A 19,624-nucleotide genomic window follows, 5' to 3' on the forward strand; every position below is an offset into this window, starting at 1 on the left:
GGCAGTTCAGCCCCTTATTATTAGCAATCATCCTTAACATCTCAAGAGTTCAATCAGTTCCTTTTAAAACCCTGCAAATGAGCACACTGGATTGTTCTCTAAGCAGAACACAGACCACCAGTTCCGTGCAAACCACTCAAAACCTTTTTGATGCTCACTCATAACTTAGCACTTTGTATCTAAGGAAAATCCAACACTCTTAACATTTACACAAGGTTTAAATATAGAGATTATCAGCACAAAAATTAAACACAGCTCTTTAGCCTACAGCGAGGTTGTACAAAATACTTTTCAAACAACCCCAGGATCCATCTGTAAGCGACTGATCTGTGTTTCACTGGTAGTAGTTTTGCTTGTTTATTTGTTAAGGCATTTTATATATGGTAAAAATTAAAAGACTTCTCTTGCAGAGATAAATCTGGTAATACCTAGATGAGGCAAGTGCAGAGCTAACAGTCTCAAGCTCCTGAGAATTTTCACTGTCTTTATAGCCACTGCCTGTTCATTTACATACATTTAATTACAGCTGCCTGGGTTCTAATACTGTTTACCTTAATAACAAAATCCCCAAACCAAATAAATCATCCCCAGTGCTTTCTCCCTTAGCTTCTACACAGTAAATACAGCATACAGTTAGAAAGCTTCTTCAGTACCATACCTTCTGATCAGTCAGGGAGTACATGTTCCCAATAATCTGCGCAGCCATTTTCCTCGTGTCTGTGGAACGATCTTGAAAAGCTCTCTGAACAATTGGCATAATAAGAGCTAAAGACGGAGCGTCAATGAAATGGACAAATTTGGTATCCAGCAGAGTCTGCAGACACTTCTGAGTCTTCCTGGAAGGGTCAGTGAGAGCATCCAACAGAACTGGAGCAATTGCTGAATATTTTTAAAAAGGAGAGAAAAGACTTTATTTGTACATAAAACAAAAGCACATGCCAGGATGAGCTGGTGTTCTCTCATAGGATGCTTTACATCCTCTTAAAGCATTCAGAAGCATAGAACAGAGAAAATCCTAACAACATTAGCTGACAAAACAGAAAGGAGTATTCACAAAAAGCACTGAAGCAGACAGCTGTTGTGAAGCTTTCATGTTATACAGCTACAGAAGTAGCTTCATTTCTATAGAAGTTCACATTTAATCCTAAATGCAGTGAACACAAACATTGCTATTATAAACCGAGGTCATTGTTCAGCACTAGAGATGCAGACAGTTCTTACCAAGGATCTCTGGATTCCTGATGACAGACCCAATCTGCCTGAGAGCTTGCTGACCCGCATTCTGCACCTTCACATGAGAGTCTGTGAGCACTTCAGTAAGTTTTGGCACGATATTGGGCAAGCAGGAAGAGAGCTGTTTGGGAGCACAGTATGCCATGGCTCCCAGCAGTTCCACTGACCCTGTGCATGAAGAACACAAAAAGAAAGAAAGAAAAAAAATGCAAAATAATACACAGCATTAAGAAGAAATAAGAGAAGATTCACCTCAAACTCAAATCTACAAGTGGTCTTAGCAGAGAACGCACAGAATGGCTGAAATGCACTAAGCCACTCTATGCACTTTAAAAAACAAAAACTATTTTTGTTTTGTTTAGTACCAGGGAAAAGAAGGGCATGACGGGGGGGGTGGGAAAGGAAACATCTAGCTTCTGGACTACTACTGGAGAGATGAGGAATAAAAAGCGTCCCTTGCATCTTCCAGGAGAACTTGCTCAGGTATCATAAAATGGTTTGGATTGGAAGGGACCTTGAAGATTATCTAACTCCAACCATGGGCAGGGACACCTCCCACTAGACCAAATTGCTCAAAGTCCCATTTAACAACCTGGCCTCAAACACTTTCATGGATGGGACATCCACAGCTTCTTTGGGCAACCTGTTCCAGTGCTTCGCCACCCCCTCAGTAGAGAATTTCTTCCTAATATCTGATCTAAATCTATACTCTTTTAGTATAAAGCCATTTCCCCTTGCCTTGTCACTACTCTCTGACAGTTCCGCCCCAGCCTTCCTGTAGCCCCCTTTAGTTATTTATTGGTACTTATTTAGGTACTTATTATTAGGTGCTTATTCCTATATCCTTAGGGATGTAAGGACGCAGGAATAAGCAAGGGGAACAACAGCAAAAGTATGAGTTACTCTCACTCGTGTCAGTCAGATATTGGTCCATACCAGCTTTGGTTCTCCAAGATTCCTCTTCTAGGGCTGCAAGAAGCGATGGCAAAACCAGCTTCACCCCATGAGTACTCAAGTTGCTCATCACTGCTTTGGCACAGTCATCTGCAGCCTCCAAGGAGAAGAGAACATTTACAAGGTGTCACATGTTTTTTCCTTCTTCACTCAACGACTCAATGGGAACAAAGCCTTCAAGTAAAATTGTGTCTAAGTTCAACAACGCAGCTAGCCAAGTAGCTCCCGGTTAATGGCCATTGAAATAAGATGCTTTCAGTTGTTAAGAAGATCAAGTTATATTAGTGGCATCTCCAGGCATGTGTCACCTTCTCAGTCTGCCTAACTATAAACAGTATTCATACCCATTCCGTTTCTGTTTTCTCCTAACACTGCATGTTGTGAGAAATTTGAGGCCTCTTACCTCTCGCACATACTGGTTCCCGTCTCCAAAACAAAGCAGCAAGTGAGGTAGCACATGAACCACGTATGGCTCAAAGAGCTTTCCAAGCATGCTGCAGAGCATCTCAAAGGCAAACAGAGCCCCTAAATAAACATAAAGGATAGTCAGAGGAAAATAAACATAAAGGGGAAAAATAAACACAAAGGGGAAAATATAACTTAATTTAAAGGGAATGGAAAGAGCAAATATAATTTGCCAGATATCTGTAGAACTCCTTCAAAAGCCCCCAAATCTCAGCCTGAAAATCTCTTGCTTTCTTGCGCTTCTGGCAAGCACTGTGGTGGAGATCTGTGGTCTCAGAAAGGACAGCAAGAGGCTCAGTAGCATTAAACCCATGTAACAGTCCAGACTCCTAGTTTCAGTAAACAGAAATAAGGACAGGAAACATCCAGCATCACAAGGAAAAACTAGGTTCTGAAAGCTGCTCTAGACCAGCTGAGTATGTACTGCCTCAAGAGGCAGAAGCCCACCTAGCAACAACACCTGCCTTTGAAAACAGGAGGCAGGAGTACAAACATACTAAGACCAGATAACCTTCTCCCACCACAATGCAAACAGAGCAGTTTTAGGACACTGTACACAATTAGTGCCTTCATAACAGACAGCCCTCATTTCCTACGCTGCAAACTTTTGTAAAATAAATGTAAAGAAAAGCACAAGGTATCATTCAATATGACCACAGCAGTAGTAGACAGAAAATAAAGGAAGTATTTAGAAGGAAAAGTTCCTCACCCTCACGCCGACGGAAGTTCTTCTTGTCCTGGATAGCATCGGTCAGCGTGGTCATCATCTCCTGCTGCTTGAGAGAAAGGATGCCAAGGCCCTTCACCAGGCCTGCCAGCCCATAAGCTGCACCTTTGCGCTCAGCATACTTATCCGATTCTAAAAGCAACTGCATCAGCTTCTGTATCATTCCTCCTGCATCCTCCTTAATTGCAGGCACCAGTGGTGGCAAACAGCTCGCCACTGACTCCTGAACCTGTAAAAACAATCCACCAGCTGTCAGATCACAAAATACTGATCTCTGACATAACTTTCCCCTAGATTGCACCCACGATGAGAGCTGTCTGTCACCAAAGCCATTTTTCATCTCTCTGACATCAGTGTTAAACTGCCTCTGCATGGGGACTCCTCCTGGAAGGCACCCACCTGCTGAGATGGTGTGGACAAGGCTGCTATCAGTTTGCCAACAATTGGTTTAACTTTAGGATCACTCTTGTCCAGATGTTTCGCCAGTGAACCCATCAGAATGACCACACTCTGCCTGACAGCATCATAACTGGCATCATTAGGAGCATTTTTCAGGAATTCTTCAAACACTGGCAAGAGAGAGTTAACATTGTCCTGAAAAACAAAACCACAGAACTTGCCACTAGAGTCCACTCAGAATGAGATTTGCTATGCTCAGTGGACTTGTTTGTTCTTCTCTGAGCCAACAAACCGAACAATCAGACAGTATTTACAGTTCATTTAATATGCCACATCACATAAAACCTTGTGCCATCCTGACAGGCAACAAATATTTCCTGCTAGAGAGAAGTTAGTCCTTAAAAATTAGATCTCCAAAGCTGTCAGCACAATGTTCTGCCAGAAGCAGTGCGAGTTACCAGGCAAGGCTGCTAGCTTAAACATTAAGTGCCTGCCCTTTTGCTTGCTCCATTCGCAAAGAAAGAACAGGAAGATAAAGCAAACTTCACACTGCTTTTCTAAGAAACAGAAGGGAAGACAATATAATGAAAATACTCTGACTGTCATCACCTGTCAAGAGAAACTATAAAGGCAGTTGCAAGACATAAGAGCGATAACAGAGCAGGAACACCGAGCTTAACAGGAATATAGAGGACTGTCCAGAGGAGGTGACTGACACACAAGGAAAAAAGGAGATGAGCAATTTACATCCCCTAAACCGCTCTCATCTAACATAACTTTGTCAGGAAGGTGATGATCCTTAGTTCAGGATAATTTCAGTTGTTATAAAGTTTAATTAAGCCAACAATCAGAAAGTTCTCAAGTTTTGCTTCCCATCAGGACTAAAACAGATATCATCTTCCCAGAATTAGAAGATTGGTGGTATGACTTTACTTTTATTGCTCTAGTTGTATACCATTTTAACTCCACTTAATTCGGGGCTATTTCTTTTTTTTATAGCAATGATAGAGTCATGGTCATAGCCAACACTAGTCACTAACAGAACATCACTGATAAAAAAAAAAAAAAGACTATATTAAAATATAAGCTGTTACAAGCAACACCACCATCTAATAAAAATAAACAAATCAGTGGGCTTCAACACAGTGTCTACATTTTCATCCCACCTGTTCCCAGTGCTAGAGAGAGAAGCATTCAGACTTACTTTGCCATGAGTGTTGAGTGTTGAAAGAGCTGCATCTAGCATGCACTTCCTGACTTCAGGACTGCGATCATTCAGGGCATCCGGTACGAAAAACTGAAAGAGTGGCTTCACCTGAGAACTATCCAGATGCTGTGAGAGCTTGTTAAGGGCCAACGCTATGCCACACCTGTAAAGACAGTGAGCTGAGTGAGCTTAGTGACTTTTGACAGCATTTGCTTGAGGTCTCAAACATATCTGCTATCAACAGTACATTAAAGAAATTAAGAGACAAAGAAAGACTATGAAATCAGAGAGCTTCAGAGTGTCCAAGCTAAGTGCATTTCATTACATAACCCCATGCTGCAGGTTCCCAAAAGGACAACAATCCTTCAGCCAAATAATGCCTTTTATGCTGATTAAGCGTTACAGATACTTGGGCCAACACACAGACATCAGGATCACTTCATCTACTGCTGAAATACAGCAGCTGTACCACAGTGTACATCAGTACTAAACAAATTAGCTTAAGAGAGCAAACAAGATCTCCAATTAGACCTGCATAGGGCATGCAAGTAGACAAAAAGTAAGTCTGCAAACGGGAATTTTTTCAGTTCATTAGGGCTAGCACTGCTGCCTGCTTCTCTTGCAATAATCACTTGCCCATACAGAGGTGGGAATCCAGTAAGATAAGATTCAGAGACTGATAAGGAAAGATTCTGTTCTTAACAGAAGGGCATAGAGAAGATAGCACCAAGTATTTGGATGGAAGTGAGAGCATCCCAATTTGGAGTGCCCAGCCTGCTTGAGGGGCACAAATATTCTTAACAAGAAGGAACCATGAAATCAGCAAGTCGATATAACGTGCATTTTGTCCTTGAACATTCCCTTATAGAAATGTAAGCATAGAAAACTGCCTGGATGTATAAATAAAAACCTGGAACACTGCATTTGGATGCACAGGAAGTGAGGAGATAAAAGTGAAGATAACAGTACCTTGCTTCCCATTGGTCAGGTGGTGATTCAGATATCACTCGTCCCAAAGCATCCAAAACTGGAGGTGGCCTCTGCAAGGAAGGAAATTTCATCAGAATGCCTTTTCCAAGGACACAAGCACAGAGAACACTGTCAGGCATACCTGCAATGCCATTTTTAAAACACTGCAGAGAGGTATGATACCATTAGCAGAAGAGCATAATAAAAAACAAGCAGAGTGCTAGTTTAGGACCAAAAAAAATTAATTCTAGTCCCTACTCTGCCACAGTCTTCCTGTATCACCTAAGCCATATCATTCACCTTTGCAATGAATGGTGCCATTACTCGCTGTTAACTTGAGGACCAATACATTAAAGTTTGTGATAAGCTCAAACAGCAACAGTAAACTTCATGCATATCCTCAGAGCCAACAAAAGGAAAAACGGTCTTTTAAAAAATAGAAAATACAGCAGAAGCTTGGGCCTGTCAATCCTTTGGGGCAAAAGTACTTACATAGAGCTTCTCCTGGTAAATCTCTGTAAGTTTATTCATAACATCTGCTGCCTGGTTTTGATACTGAGCTACAGCTCTGGAAAGAGCTTCAGCACCTGCTTGTCGCACTGCCTCTTCATGATAGATGACATCTTTAATCAGCAGAGAACAGAGGTCAGGCTGCAGCTCCAGACCCATGGACTCCCACAACCTGCAGCACACACAGAAGCAACAGATCACCTTTCAGGTAGAGAAGCCACAGCTACATGCAATATAAGGCTGACCAAAACCTGCCCTCTGCCTGCAGGAGACAAAGCCCCTGCCTATAAAGCTTCACAAGGTGAGCAATCGAAAGACCCCCTTACAATCCATTCAGCTAGGAAGAACTCTCACCTCTCTGCCAACTTCTGTATTTCATCTTCCACATCAAACTTTACTACCCAAAGGCGACGCAACAGATTCAGTCCATTCTTTTCATCACTGTCTGGGGTTGGTAGAACCATTTGTAGCTCCATCAGTCCCTGAATTAATTTACAGGAGAATCAGTGCAAAGATCTGATTTTAGAAACAGATACTTTAAAACACTTGAAACTTTTGCAAAGTCAAGCTCTCAGTAATTGGAAATGTCAAAATTCATGCACACTTGTGCAGCACTAGGTTGTGCTCCGGTGACTACAGTCTTTTCTGTTCCTAAGAACAGAGAAACTAGCTCAGGAGAACTTAGCAGAAATTTGTTTGATAGCAAAGAAAAAAAAAAGCACCCTCAGTTTTTTTGGTTTTATCTCCTTTGAAGTGACTAAGCCTGAAGCTTTCCAAAAACACCAGGCCCAATATAGACAAAGCAATTTTTTGACAGCTTCTCCCTTTGAGACTAAGCTCTATGCAATTTTAAATAGAAAATGTTAAGCTGTTGTAATTACACTTGTTTTAACAAAACAAAAGTGTGGACAGACCCAGAGTGTACTCTTTTCCACCAGGTAAATGTTGCACAAAGAGCATTACTCATAGCATTAACATTCAGTAGCTAAAGCCTCCTCCTGCAGACATATTGCCCAAGGACTAGGATCACAGCTGAAGCCTCTCTTCAACAGTGTTGGAGAAGATTCACCTCCCCAAAAATGAAAGAAGTCAGTGCAATCATGAGTTGTTCCCACCTACCCGGAGAGCTGCATCTCGAACATTCATGCACGGAGACTGCAGGGCCTGCAGTAGCACATCAATCTCCTCCTGTTCCGCATAGGCACAGCCGTCCTCCCCGCTGCTACTCGTGCACAGGGAGGTCAGTGCGTTGGAAGCTAGAACCTGAAATGCCGAGAGGAAGCATTAGAGATTCCACCACTGCCCTCTTCTTCTCTGCATTTGATCAAAGGGAGTGCAGGTGGGCGTTGAGTGCTATCACAAGCAAAGAAATTCTGAAAGAACAGAGAAGGCTTCAGGATGAAAACAAGAACTGAGTTCAGTCCAATCCCATGCCATTTTGTTACTATTTGTCTTTCTGCCACCTCACCCTTTTGATCAAACTTTACTGCTGGTCACTGATTTTCTTCAACTGAACAAGGCCTTAGAGAAAGAATAAAATAACACCTGGGGAAAACCGAAGACTGTTTGATGCATAAAACTCACAGGAAAAAAAAGACACAGGTATTTTATCCCCCCCCCCTCCAATACCATAAACAGAGGAGACAAATGAAGATGTATCAACCACCAGCCTCAGGGCGCAGATTGATGTATTTCCCTCAGTTAGATGCTGATGAAACTGAGGCAGAATCCTGACAGTGGTTATGAAGCTGAGGACTCACCTGTAACCGTGGAGAACCTGTTCCTATCACCCGGGTCAGCAGAATCAACATGTCCTTTCGGGGCAGCAACTCTGGGCCATTCTGAAAGAGGAGGAGGGAAGAGAAACCCTTACGTCTTGTGACTCCAAAGAACTTTGCCTGTGTATGGCCATCCTTATTTAAGAGCCACAATAAAAAACAAGGTCTAAGCACAGGACCCAAACCTGTGACAGAAAATAGTCGTGTGTTGTTAACTAGTAGAATTAATCTGCTTTATCCAGTTTACACATTAGCTGTTTCATCCCCTCCCTCAGCTGTACAGCTGTTGAGGAAGGTCACCTCATCCCCACAGCTCTCACTTACCTCATCTACCAGCAAAGCCTGACCATTTGCTGATGATCTCAGCTGAGCGTGAACCGTAAGGATCTGCAGGATCTTGACCACGAACTCCTCCTTGTCTTCACTGGTATGGGGTGTCTCGATCATAACAGTCTTTAGGAGAGGAAAAACTAAGGAAAATGCTGGAGCTGATAATGGGGCAGCACCTGTGAAAAGGAAAAAGAATCCTGTGAGCAGAACTGCTCACCATTTTACAATACTGACTAATGCAAAACGTACACTTTGTAGGTTGTAACAGATATTGCCAGCTTCAATCTTATGTACAAGCTTGTCAAGTGACTCCAAGTATTTCTGTGCCCCTAAAAACACAGGGTCTACGGGATGATGTCTTGTGTACCTGGACTTAGCCCATACAGACACAGCACTTAGCCTGTTGAAGGCAGCTTGCACAGCCTGCCACCTGTTTAGTCCCTATCACTTTGCCACTTAGTGGCAGCAACATTAGGGCTCCAACACTGACTTTTGGCACTCAGATCTACCTAATGTTCTTGCTTGCTACACTGATGAGCTGGCTTTAATTAAAGTCATATTAGAATTACAAATTACTTCCAATACTATAATATTTCAACGCACACAGCAAATGCAATTTGCTGAGCAAAGTCCATTGAAACAATTCAGTGGATTACAGTACATGGACATGCAAAACCATGGTTTTGTCTATACAGACCATACTCAGTGGATGGAGGAGACATGACAAAATTAAATCATTACACAATCAGCGTTGAAATTAAAAATCTAATATTTAAATTGTATTAAGTTTGCATCTACACTCTCTGAGAATTCACTTGAATTAAACTAAAAAAAAAAAAAAGGTTAATTTTATTCAAAGCGACAGGATCCACACAGGGATCTGATGTTATTTAACTAACTCATTTTTAAAGTTGCTTTGTCCCAAAGTAGCAGCTTATTTGCCAGCTGTATTCCTTTTAAACACTTCCTACCAACCTAACAAACCTGTCACTCCAGCCTTCATTTGGATTCTTGAGAATGAGGTTTCTCTAATTCCGGCACAAGGCTCAAACCCTCTTCCCCCTTGAAAAAATTAGAGCTTTTGGATTCCTGTTGTTAGAGACTTCGATTCTTCCTTCTCACAGGGGCTTTGCTATGGGACATAACAAGTGCTTGTTTCAGTCTTTCTGTTAGTCCAAAGCAAAATGTTTAAAGAAAATCTGAACACTACAAGTAAGAAAAATAAAGAATGATTCTTTCTGGTTTCAAGCTAAACTGTCAGCACCACTTACTTGCTGAGGATATATACGGTTAAGTGTATAATGTATTCTTGAACATATGCCTGTGGGCCTCTAGTTGGAGTCACGCTTTTATATATTGTTAAAACTAAAGTACTGGATATCTAGGGAAAACGCTTGCTTTCAACATCCTATCTGTGCTGTCAGAGAATGCCACAATTTAGATTTCTAAGATGCAGATGAAGAGCACTGCAGATACAATACTGCAGTATTAGTCAGCTTATGTAGGGCATAGATACTGCAGAAGTAGTTCAAGAGAGAAATATTAAATACCAAACACACAGAGCTCCTAACTATTTAACATGAATAGTTTAGGTAAAAAACCCGCTATCTCAGATGTGAGATTTTTCTCACTATCTGATTTTACGCTTTTTTTTTTTTTTAATTATTGGCCAGATATTTTTAGGCTTAAGCAACTGTCCCTCTATGTGCAGCAGGAAGGAGAAGGCTTTATCTGAGAAGATAAATGTTCTGTTAAAAGAGTAGCTGGTATTTGAAAATGTATCTTGGCATTTCAGCAATGAATGATAAATTTTACCATCCACAGTATAAACACGTGTAGTCTTTCCTAAGTATCGTGGTAACTGAAGAAACTAACTTCCACTAAACAGTATTGTGTAAGACAGCACTCAAAAGCATTTTAAGAACTTTTAGGAAAAATTATTTGGGAATACAACTCAACTTGTCCAAGAAAGTGTTATAGAACCTACTGCCTTTCTCTTGCTGGAGAAGAAAAAAAAAATCAGATATTCATTTAAATAAGCACTGTAAGAAATATTGAAGGCAGAACATTCAAAATACTTCCACTACTTTCTGGAAATAAGCATTCAAATGGTAATGATCCTGCAATTAATATGGAAATGCATGACATAACAGAGACACTGAATTATCACAGAGACATTGAGCACTAAAGCAGTGCTCAACATGGTCAACTGCTCCTGCTTAACACTAAAGATTATTTATGTCAGAGTTACAAAACTGCAGATCTGACCAGCAACAGAACTGTACAGTCAGAACTGAATGACTGGGGTAAGGGACCAAGTGGAATCCTAGATTTCTTCTAAAACTTATAAACTGTCTACCACAGCATTTTCTGACTGAGCTAGATGATGATCAGCTCCAAAGCCTGGATGAACCACCTCTATCACTACAGAACACTGCATCTGTAAAGACAGCTTAAGTCATCCCTGCCTCCAGGAGAAGCAGACTTCTCCAACATTTTAAGAATTTACCTATTAGCATGTAGTGATACAAGTACTTGCATACCCCATCATAAAGCAGATTCTGGAATTGATCTATTTTAAAACTAACCCCTGGGTTCATTTTAGCCCAGATCATATTCTTGAACTATAAAAAAATTGGTGCTTGCCCTTATGCTACGAAGTAGAAAGGAACTGCTTCTTCTGTAACCATGCCAGAATAAAATATTCATGAATTGCAGTACTACGTAGAAAACAAGAAGCCGCCACAGGCACTTCTCTGCTGAGATCTCAGATAACAAGCAATTATTTTGTCTTTCCACTTAGTCTCACTGAATCACTTACGCTAAGTGGTGGTGAAATGCAAGAACTGTCCTTAGCAAAGATGAGTCTTAATTTCACAACTATTATTTCTGCCTGAACCATTTTAAGAAAAAGTTATTGCTGTTTCATTTCTACACTTAACTATACTTGTAATATCTTTTCTACTACTGCCACCACACAAAGAGAAAAAAACTTAATGAGGAAGTTAAGTTTTTTCATATCTATGAAAAGACTTCCTGGATTTAAAAATAAAAAGTGAAGTCTCACCTATAAAACATTATACAAACCAAAAAAAAAAAAATAAAAGAACTAAGTTATTGGGGCAGGGGGGGAAGAAGGTTAAGATCTACAGTGCTTTTTACCTGTTTCTCCCTTGCCTGTTCGGCTAGGAATAGTGTGGGCATGCAGCAAGCTAACAACTCTGTTGAGAGCAGTAGGCAGCTCTTCTTGACACCAGGAATCATCTAGTTCACATTCGGGTTTCATCAGGCGCAAGGTCACATGGCTCAGTAAAACACCTGGTGTGAAAGAATAAAAAAATATACAAAAAGACTAAAACCAGGCATTTCTTGAGAACAAACTCCCAGAACACAGATCAAAGAATTCTAACAAAGCTCTAGGAAACATCCCAGGCTGCAAAAGACGTGCAGAGATGCCCCAAAGGCTATAGGGGATATTTTCCTTCAGAAGAGTCACTTTCTGCTGTATGAACACTATTGTGTGTTCCCTCCAACAAGGAGCAAACTCTTCTTGTTTTGCAACATCTGTCATGAAATTTCAGTAATCCCAAGCTTTTCTTAAGACGTCAGCCCAAACCAAGACCTGTCCAGCAGCGCGATCACTAGGACAGCACAGTCATCTCCTTAAACACTGTTCCATAGTGTTTTTTCTTCTTAGCTGTGTTATATGGTCACGATTCACAGCTTGTAAGAGGGAGGATTTTGACCACCCTGCCATAAAAATAATGCACCCTGCCATTAAACAGCAACTGCAAATACTAACCAAAGGTTTTAAGTCGAGCAGGCATAACACAGGAAGCTAAGGAAAGAAAAGGATCCTTAATTCTTGGAGCAGCCAAAGGCGATCTAAAAAGTGGCAAGAAGGAGCTGATGAGACCAGGAATGTACTGAGTTAGACCAGGAGGTTTTCTCTTGATAACAGTGTCCAGGAGTCCCAAGGCTGTTTCCAGTTCATTATCAAGCTGTAAGAGAAACAATTTGAAAGATTACCATAAATTACTCTGGTAGCTGCAGGGCTGGCAAAAAAAGATCAAAACTTGCCTCCTTCAGTCGTTTTCTTATTTGAGACTCCTTTTCCAGCTGTGCATGCATTAGTTCTTTCTGCTTGCTAGTCAGTTGCACCTCATCCTTTATTCCTTTCTTCTTCTTTATCTCCTGCAAATAGAGAGCACCATGGACATCAATAACTGGAACTATTAACTCTAACCCTTCAATTAGGTGGAGGAGCAAGTTGGACACCTTGTTTTTCAGAATTTACTTTTAAAACAGTATGGAAGCACCTGTTTAACAACCCTTGCTGGGAAACTCGCACAAGATGCACTGAACAAGAGATGAAAAGTAAAACAGGCATTACCAACTAACAAGTGTATTCACAAATCAGTAGAATACAGCAGAAATTTATACAAATATAGGCATAAGAGAAACTGATACACACAGAAACAAGAAAATAAAATACTGAGGTATTGAAAGAAATACAGTTAATCTTTCCCAAAAGTGTACACACAGGTATGCCAAAAGCCATGCACAAAACAGATGAGACAGCTTTGTGTCTCAGCCATCACTAATGGCTTTCCTGTTCCCATCACCTCACCTCCTTCAGCTCCAGCTCAATGATTTGTTCCTTGAAAGAGTAAGCTTTATTCTCCCTCTTCATGTTAGCCTTTTTCATACTGTCCTGTTGAGCACTGAGAAAGGAAGCAAAGAATCAGCACTACTCTGAAGAAAGGTTCAGGCACACAAATCTAGGAACTTCTGTGCAGAAAAGAGTATCTGACAAACCCAAACCCACTCACTCACTGACGAGATGCCAGCAGGAATCAATCCCCATGTTCACAGAAAAAAGAAATTATAGTCTTACCTCTGTATTATAGACTTGTCATACAGTTCTCCTTCTGGTGTCTTCATGATGGCAAATTCCTCTCGAGTAACCTGGCACAGAGCTGGATTCTCCATTGATGCTGAGATGGTGCTGATGAGCTGTGGGAGCACTCTGCCAGGTGAAAGCAGGGAGAGAGATCCCACTGCATTCATGGATGACTATCAAGAAAACAAAGGAAAATCCACTATGATCAGTATTCCTTGATACTGTTTCAAAAGAGTATGCCCTGCTGAAGTAGGCCACGTTACATTCTTTGAGAGCAACGCCCTTCAAGTTCTATTTCATCATCCACTGGGTACCAAAACCTTATCTAGAATTCTACTGAGCTGCTGATATACACCCCCCAAGCCTTAAATCCCAGCTCTTTTTTTTTTCTCCACTGGATTTCTCTTTGAACGTGCTTTTTCCCCTCCTTATAGACATATCTCCTTTCTGACAGACCAGTTAGCACTTAAATCCTCCAAAAACATTTTTGTTCTGAAGTATCTCCTTATACGAACAACAGAAAAGCAGAAGTTTATCACCTGGTTCTCTGGAGTGTAGGCAGTGAGTCTGGGTAGTATGTCATTCAGGTGTTTGGTAATAAAGTCTTTGGGATCTATCTTCATCTTGATGAGGAGGGCTGGCCAAAGACCTGGCTGTACTGCCACTAGCATGAAGAATAAATAAACATAATAAATATGAAGCAGATTACTAATACAATGAAACAAAAAGGTAAAATTAAAAACAAAAAACAAACAAACAAACAAAAAAAAAACAAACAAAAAAACATCTGTTGTTCGTGAGAGTGGTTTTATCCCTTCACTTACCTAGAGACGGATGATGGCTCACCAGCAGCATCTCCAGAGCCAGCTTTTCTGTCTCAAAGGAATCCACATCCAGCCCTGCCACACTTGAGATGACACACAGTGCCTCGTGAAGTACACGGGGAGGAATATATGTCTTTCCTAGCTCTGACAACTCTCCTGACTCCATCACCAGGACCTCCTGAGGCATAACCTAGGGGACAATTTGTCATTAACATCACAGCAAGCTTTCGTGAGCACACTTTCCTACAGGAACACCATACTGAACACCAGAAATCAGCTCCCTCTGAAAGTGCTAGCAACCTCGAGTTTTCCAAGAAAATAAAGGGCGATAATGGAGCCAAAGCACAGAGTGCTGACAGTGGTGGAAAGACTAAGAACAGAAGACCATACTAGATTTGGCAAGCCAGGGTAAAATAAAACTCAAACTATCATTTTTAGCAAAGAGGACTTCGGAAAAGGTTTCACCAGTTGGCTAGGAACAGTACGCCCAGCTTCTGCTGTCTAATTTTACCCAGTATCTTTCAAAAAAACCTTATTCAGGCTTCGTCTATGACATGGAGATACTGTTTATGAAGTCTCACCCTTGGTACCTAAATAACGCAACTTAACCTATTTAGCAACTTCACATGGTGCTGGCTTAGCAGCATGCCCAATAATACAGGTTTTAACTTTTTTTTTTTTTTGATACTAGTTGTTACTGAAGTATTTATACTGCATTTGTTTTAAACAGACAGTCTGAACTGTTAGCCAGGGCCAAAGAACTAGGATACTGAGAAAGGATCTACATACCTTGTCTTCTAGTGGGGATTAAATTTGCTTTTTAAATGATACAAGAACATGGAAAACTGCAGCTTCCTCCCCAGGTAATTTGGAATAATGTAGCTCTTGTGCATATAGGGAAGACTAGGCAGCCTCACACACCAGGGACACTAACAAAATAATAGCAGTAATCTAGGAACAAGTGGCATTTCTAGAAGATCACAAAGCTGGAACTGAATCCTTTTCCCAGCACACTGTATGTCAATGTTAACAGCAAACCTAGGGTATGGAGCTGGTGGGCAGCACACAAACAACAAAGCAGGGATGAGGCCTTTTGACTGCTCACCTTATGAGAACTGAGAACCACCTTCAGCTCCTCCAAGAGCCCATAGGCCAGTTTGTACCCTCCCAGAGAGGACAAAAGCTTCCTGACTGTTTGATGGGCCTGTCTTCGAACATGCCAGGTCCGACTCAGCAGTACTGCAATAAGGGCACGGTGATACTGCCTGAAAATGGAGAAATAAGCAGATTGAGCAACAGAGGTAGCTCTGCAAACCACCTGGCCACAAAAGCACAAAGCATTCAGCATCTTGTGCAAAGTCCCAGGCCCACCCTCTCCTGCATAAACATTCAGGGTCAGACCCAGATCAGTAACAGCACTCTACGTACTGAACTTTACTTTCAGGGAGCCGCTGTGCATGATCCAAGAGGAGACGCTCTGTCAGCTGCAGTACAGTACACATTGCTGTGGGAAAAGACAAATATTTAAAATAGCATGTGATTTAATACGGAAGGAGATTTTTTTTACTTAAGAATGAATAAACAGCAATCAGCACACAATAAAATAACTGCCAAAATTGAGCCTCTACATAAGCTTCTCCGTAAGGCTAGAAACAAGTCCAATTAACATCTAACAAGCCTGGAAACAGAATCATGAGCTAAGAGAATCGTGGTTAGCTTCACTCCAGCAGAATTTCCTTAACCAGTATGAGAGGCCTATTTTTGTGTGAGTAAACAGAGTAAATCAAATAAGAAGCACCATACTCACTGCATCAATACTGTTAATTCCTGAGCATTGCTGAAATGTCTTAAGTGACAATAAAATGCTTAATAAATTCATTAAAAAGCACATAATGCTGTGGGAGCGATAGCTTTTGTATTTTACCACATACTATCATCCGAGCTTCTACTGTCACTAGACCCTTTGGTTTGCATATCAATGTCCAACCACATCATAAAAACAGTAGCAGAAAGCCCTGAAATGTAGGGTAGGTTATAACCCATATTAAATACGATAACAGGTTGCTTTGGAGATTCAACGCATCAGATAGCTTGGGGATGTTAAACACATCGGCTGGATGTTTTTGTTCATTAATAACCAATAACAAATCACGACAATGCTTACTCTCAAAATTACCAGCATTAGTTTTGGGGATTAACATCCTAATGGACTGATAAACAATTTTCCAGATCATATTGTTTCAGGATACCTGCAGACTTGGGAAGGAAAATGACTGGATATACACATTGCCCATTGCCTTCGGCAAATAATGATCACAGCAAGCAAAGAAATTATGCTAGTTCCCATTTACCTCTTCAGAGCTTTGTACAAAAGATAAATGAACTCATTTCAGAGAAACGATTCATGAACTCATTTGCAAGGCTTTCAGTTTAAAAGATAGTCGGTGATGTTTCTGTGGGGCACTTTCTTTTTTCCAATTAATCTTTAAACACAAGAGAACAAAATAGAGCATGGATAGACTAATGTATAACCAAATTGATTTCTTATCTGTTACTACTCTTCCTCCACATTATCTTACAAGCTTCCTCTGCATGTATTCTTCTCCAACCTTATTTTACTTTTCCCCATCTTACTCCTAATTTTATGCTTATCCATGTCCCTTAGATTGGCCGCAACTATCTACTTACAAGCTGGAACACCACACACTTTTTTGAATTGGAAAGACCTTCATTGAATATAAAGATTGGGAATTGTAAATGTTTGATAACATAGGATAGAAACATTAGACGTTAATTAATTCACTGCCAGGTTACAATTAATTTAGATATACTTCTAGAAGAGAGCATTGCTCATTTCAATCTGAAAATAGATCCCCAAGGACCATAGAACAGGGCTAACAGCAAAGTAGCTTGCTTAAGTAATAGAATTAAACAGTAACAGGATACGCAATAACTGATAATTTACCTTCCTCTGAAGCGGACTGCAAGAACTTCTCAGATGTAAAAATTTGTTTTTTCTCATCCAGAATCAGCTGCCAGAAGCTGCTCAACTTAGACTCTGAGAAGAAAAGCACAAATGTCTATCAAGGACTTATCAAAATGAGTAAGAACTTACCAGGTTACAGAGAATACAGTAAAATTCTGTCTCCTGAAATTTTTGAAGCTATTTCTAGCTTTTGCTTGTCTTCACTTACAAAGCCTCTCATCTCTCATTTAGAACTATAAGCATGTCTAAAAACCACCTGTTGAAAAAAATATATTTCTCTGACTTACACTTGTGAAATGTAAAATCTGTTTCACCTTAATTTTCATAGGGCAAGACTCCCTAAAAATGAAGAAAAGGAGAAAGCTGATGTGTTGCTTTTGACAGACAGAACACATCTGGATCTTATATCCTGGCAGATGTATGAATTCAGACAGTTCTTGCAATATGCTCTAATGGAAAACAGAATTCCAGTCCTGCAGTTTTCCAAAGATAGTTTGTAAAAATACTACATACATGGCAAACAAGTTACACTTTGAATGCTTCAACACTTAACACTTCAGTCATATCCTAGCATGTAAGGTCTCAATTAATTTTTTGTCAGAGCAAAGAGAAATACTGCCCCAAGTGAATGGAAGCTGGAATTTGCAAAGCCACAGAAGAGCAAGAATTTCTTATTGACAGAACCAGGAGAGATCAGAATAAATCTTTCCCTGTTTTATCAAAGGGCAGTGATTCTCTGCTCAGAAGCAATATATGGATTAAGGAATAGAACCTGAGGCACACTGTCAAGAAAAAGTGTTATTCCTTAGAGCCTGGTCATATTGGATTCTGCCTAGATGTTTTGTGATCTTACCAGTTTGTCCCTCAATTACAGACATCCTGCAGATCAACAAAGCTGCCGCAACTCCTTCGGTTACCATGGGAACCTGAGTACTTTGGGATGCTGCTTTTTCTACTGTCTGGATCAGCATTGGCAGCAGGTCCATTGCCTGTAATAATGTGTCACCTGAGGAGACAGAGACAAACTGCAAAACAAGATCCTTCACACGTTAAACCAAAGGTATCAATGGTTCTTCTGTTGTTACAACACAAGAAGCAAACCAGACACAGACGGGGAAGACTCCCAAAGCACTGCCAATCACTCCTGTGATCAAACTTTAGCTATGAGGATGATAACCACTTTAGTCCTTTCCTCACAGATAAAAGGGTCCCATCCCACTACAAGTTTCTGTTCACGGGACGCAAAAGAAAATGCTAAGCTGGTTACATAAAAGGAACCAGTTCAAATCACAGGAAGTCTGACGTTAAAACTATGTTTCTCTGAGAGCGCAAAAGTAAATTCCTGGCAAGCCACAACCATCTGTTCCATCTCAAACGTTCAGAAGCCAAGGAATCCCGCTGATCTGTGACCCTCGCGCCTAAGGGAACTGAGCTAGACGTTCCAGCTATTTCCAGAAGCAACACCTCAGACGATGCCAAAAAAAAAAAGAAAAGAAACAGAAGACACTGAGATTTTGTACACTGAGTATTTGCAGGTAGTGTTTTAACCATAAACCTGTAAGAGTTAGAATCTTTATTTTTTAAGTTGGATACTTCACCTGCTGGGCCAAAGTAATGGCAGCCAGCATGCCAGTGCTGAGTAAATTGTTTTGGAATATGAATGTCTTAGGCCGTGATCCCTCGAACAGCTGCACACCCCACACATGTAATCCCCCCTGCCCCTGCAAAGCATGAGCAACTTTAGGTTTCCCATACTTTACATGTATCTCTCTGAAGGGACCAGCCTCCTGTGAAACCTAACTAGTTTTTAAAGTGGATGGTGGTTTTTTTCAGCCCTAGAATAACACAGAATTTCCCAGCAGCTATAATAGAAAAACATGGAATTTTAATTCTACTCATATCCATGTTGAGAAAAAACAAATGGCAAGTTCATTATACCTAATAAAATAGACTAAGTTATTCATCTCTCGGGAAAACATGTACCATCTTTTCAATTCATACTGCCTCAACAAGAGAGATCTCCCATACAGAGACCAGACCTATCACCTATTGACCTGCAGATGAAGTGCTGAAGTCAGCACAGGGAATACAACCGAGGCAAATCTGAAAAGGATCACCAACGGTTGTGAAGATTTCAAAAACATGTTCCTTCAAAAAAAAAATTTAAGCTCCTGAGCATCAAAACCACAGCCCACAATCCCAGTGTTATGGATGATGTATGAAGCAAAAGCATGGTCCCTTAGCTAGAAATACTGCAATCTATAAAACAAATCAATCCAAAATTACTTTGGGGTATATGAAAAGACAGCACAACGGATGGTGATACTTAGTTATACAAG

The 19,624-nt window shown here is 40.7% G+C and overlaps 1 protein-coding gene across 2 annotated transcripts in view; it reads right to left on the bottom strand.

Moving 5' to 3' along the window:
* Nucleotides 1–19,624, bottom strand: part of GCN1 (GCN1 activator of EIF2AK4) — a 42,833-nt gene that overhangs the window by 14,372 nt on the left and 8,837 nt on the right. For both annotated transcript variants that reach the window (XM_068653766.1, XM_068653764.1), the window contains exons 15-38: nucleotides 18,139–18,291; nucleotides 17,265–17,357; nucleotides 15,728–15,803; nucleotides 15,405–15,564; nucleotides 14,300–14,489; nucleotides 14,015–14,139; nucleotides 13,470–13,648; nucleotides 13,203–13,296; nucleotides 12,653–12,766; nucleotides 12,375–12,573; nucleotides 11,735–11,890; nucleotides 8,567–8,748; nucleotides 8,225–8,305; nucleotides 7,584–7,727; nucleotides 6,819–6,946; nucleotides 6,447–6,636; nucleotides 5,955–6,025; nucleotides 4,983–5,148; nucleotides 3,779–3,973; nucleotides 3,362–3,608; nucleotides 2,591–2,712; nucleotides 2,170–2,284; nucleotides 1,222–1,401; nucleotides 659–879 (exon numbers count right to left, since the gene is read on the bottom strand). In XM_068653766.1, coding sequence (XP_068509867.1) covers nucleotides 659–879; nucleotides 1,222–1,401; nucleotides 2,170–2,284; nucleotides 2,591–2,712; nucleotides 3,362–3,608; nucleotides 3,779–3,973; nucleotides 4,983–5,148; nucleotides 5,955–6,025; nucleotides 6,447–6,636; nucleotides 6,819–6,946; nucleotides 7,584–7,727; nucleotides 8,225–8,305; nucleotides 8,567–8,748; nucleotides 11,735–11,890; nucleotides 12,375–12,573; nucleotides 12,653–12,766; nucleotides 13,203–13,296; nucleotides 13,470–13,648; nucleotides 14,015–14,139; nucleotides 14,300–14,489; nucleotides 15,405–15,564; nucleotides 15,728–15,803; nucleotides 17,265–17,357; nucleotides 18,139–18,291 — 3,581 coding nt within the window. The remainder of the gene's footprint in view (nucleotides 1–658; nucleotides 880–1,221; nucleotides 1,402–2,169; nucleotides 2,285–2,590; nucleotides 2,713–3,361; nucleotides 3,609–3,778; nucleotides 3,974–4,982; nucleotides 5,149–5,954; nucleotides 6,026–6,446; nucleotides 6,637–6,818; nucleotides 6,947–7,583; nucleotides 7,728–8,224; nucleotides 8,306–8,566; nucleotides 8,749–11,734; nucleotides 11,891–12,374; nucleotides 12,574–12,652; nucleotides 12,767–13,202; nucleotides 13,297–13,469; nucleotides 13,649–14,014; nucleotides 14,140–14,299; nucleotides 14,490–15,404; nucleotides 15,565–15,727; nucleotides 15,804–17,264; nucleotides 17,358–18,138; nucleotides 18,292–19,624) is intronic.

This window comes from Anas acuta, chromosome 17, assembly GCF_963932015.1.
Source record: "Anas acuta chromosome 17, bAnaAcu1.1, whole genome shotgun sequence".
Taxonomy (NCBI): domain Eukaryota; kingdom Metazoa; phylum Chordata; class Aves; order Anseriformes; family Anatidae; genus Anas; species Anas acuta.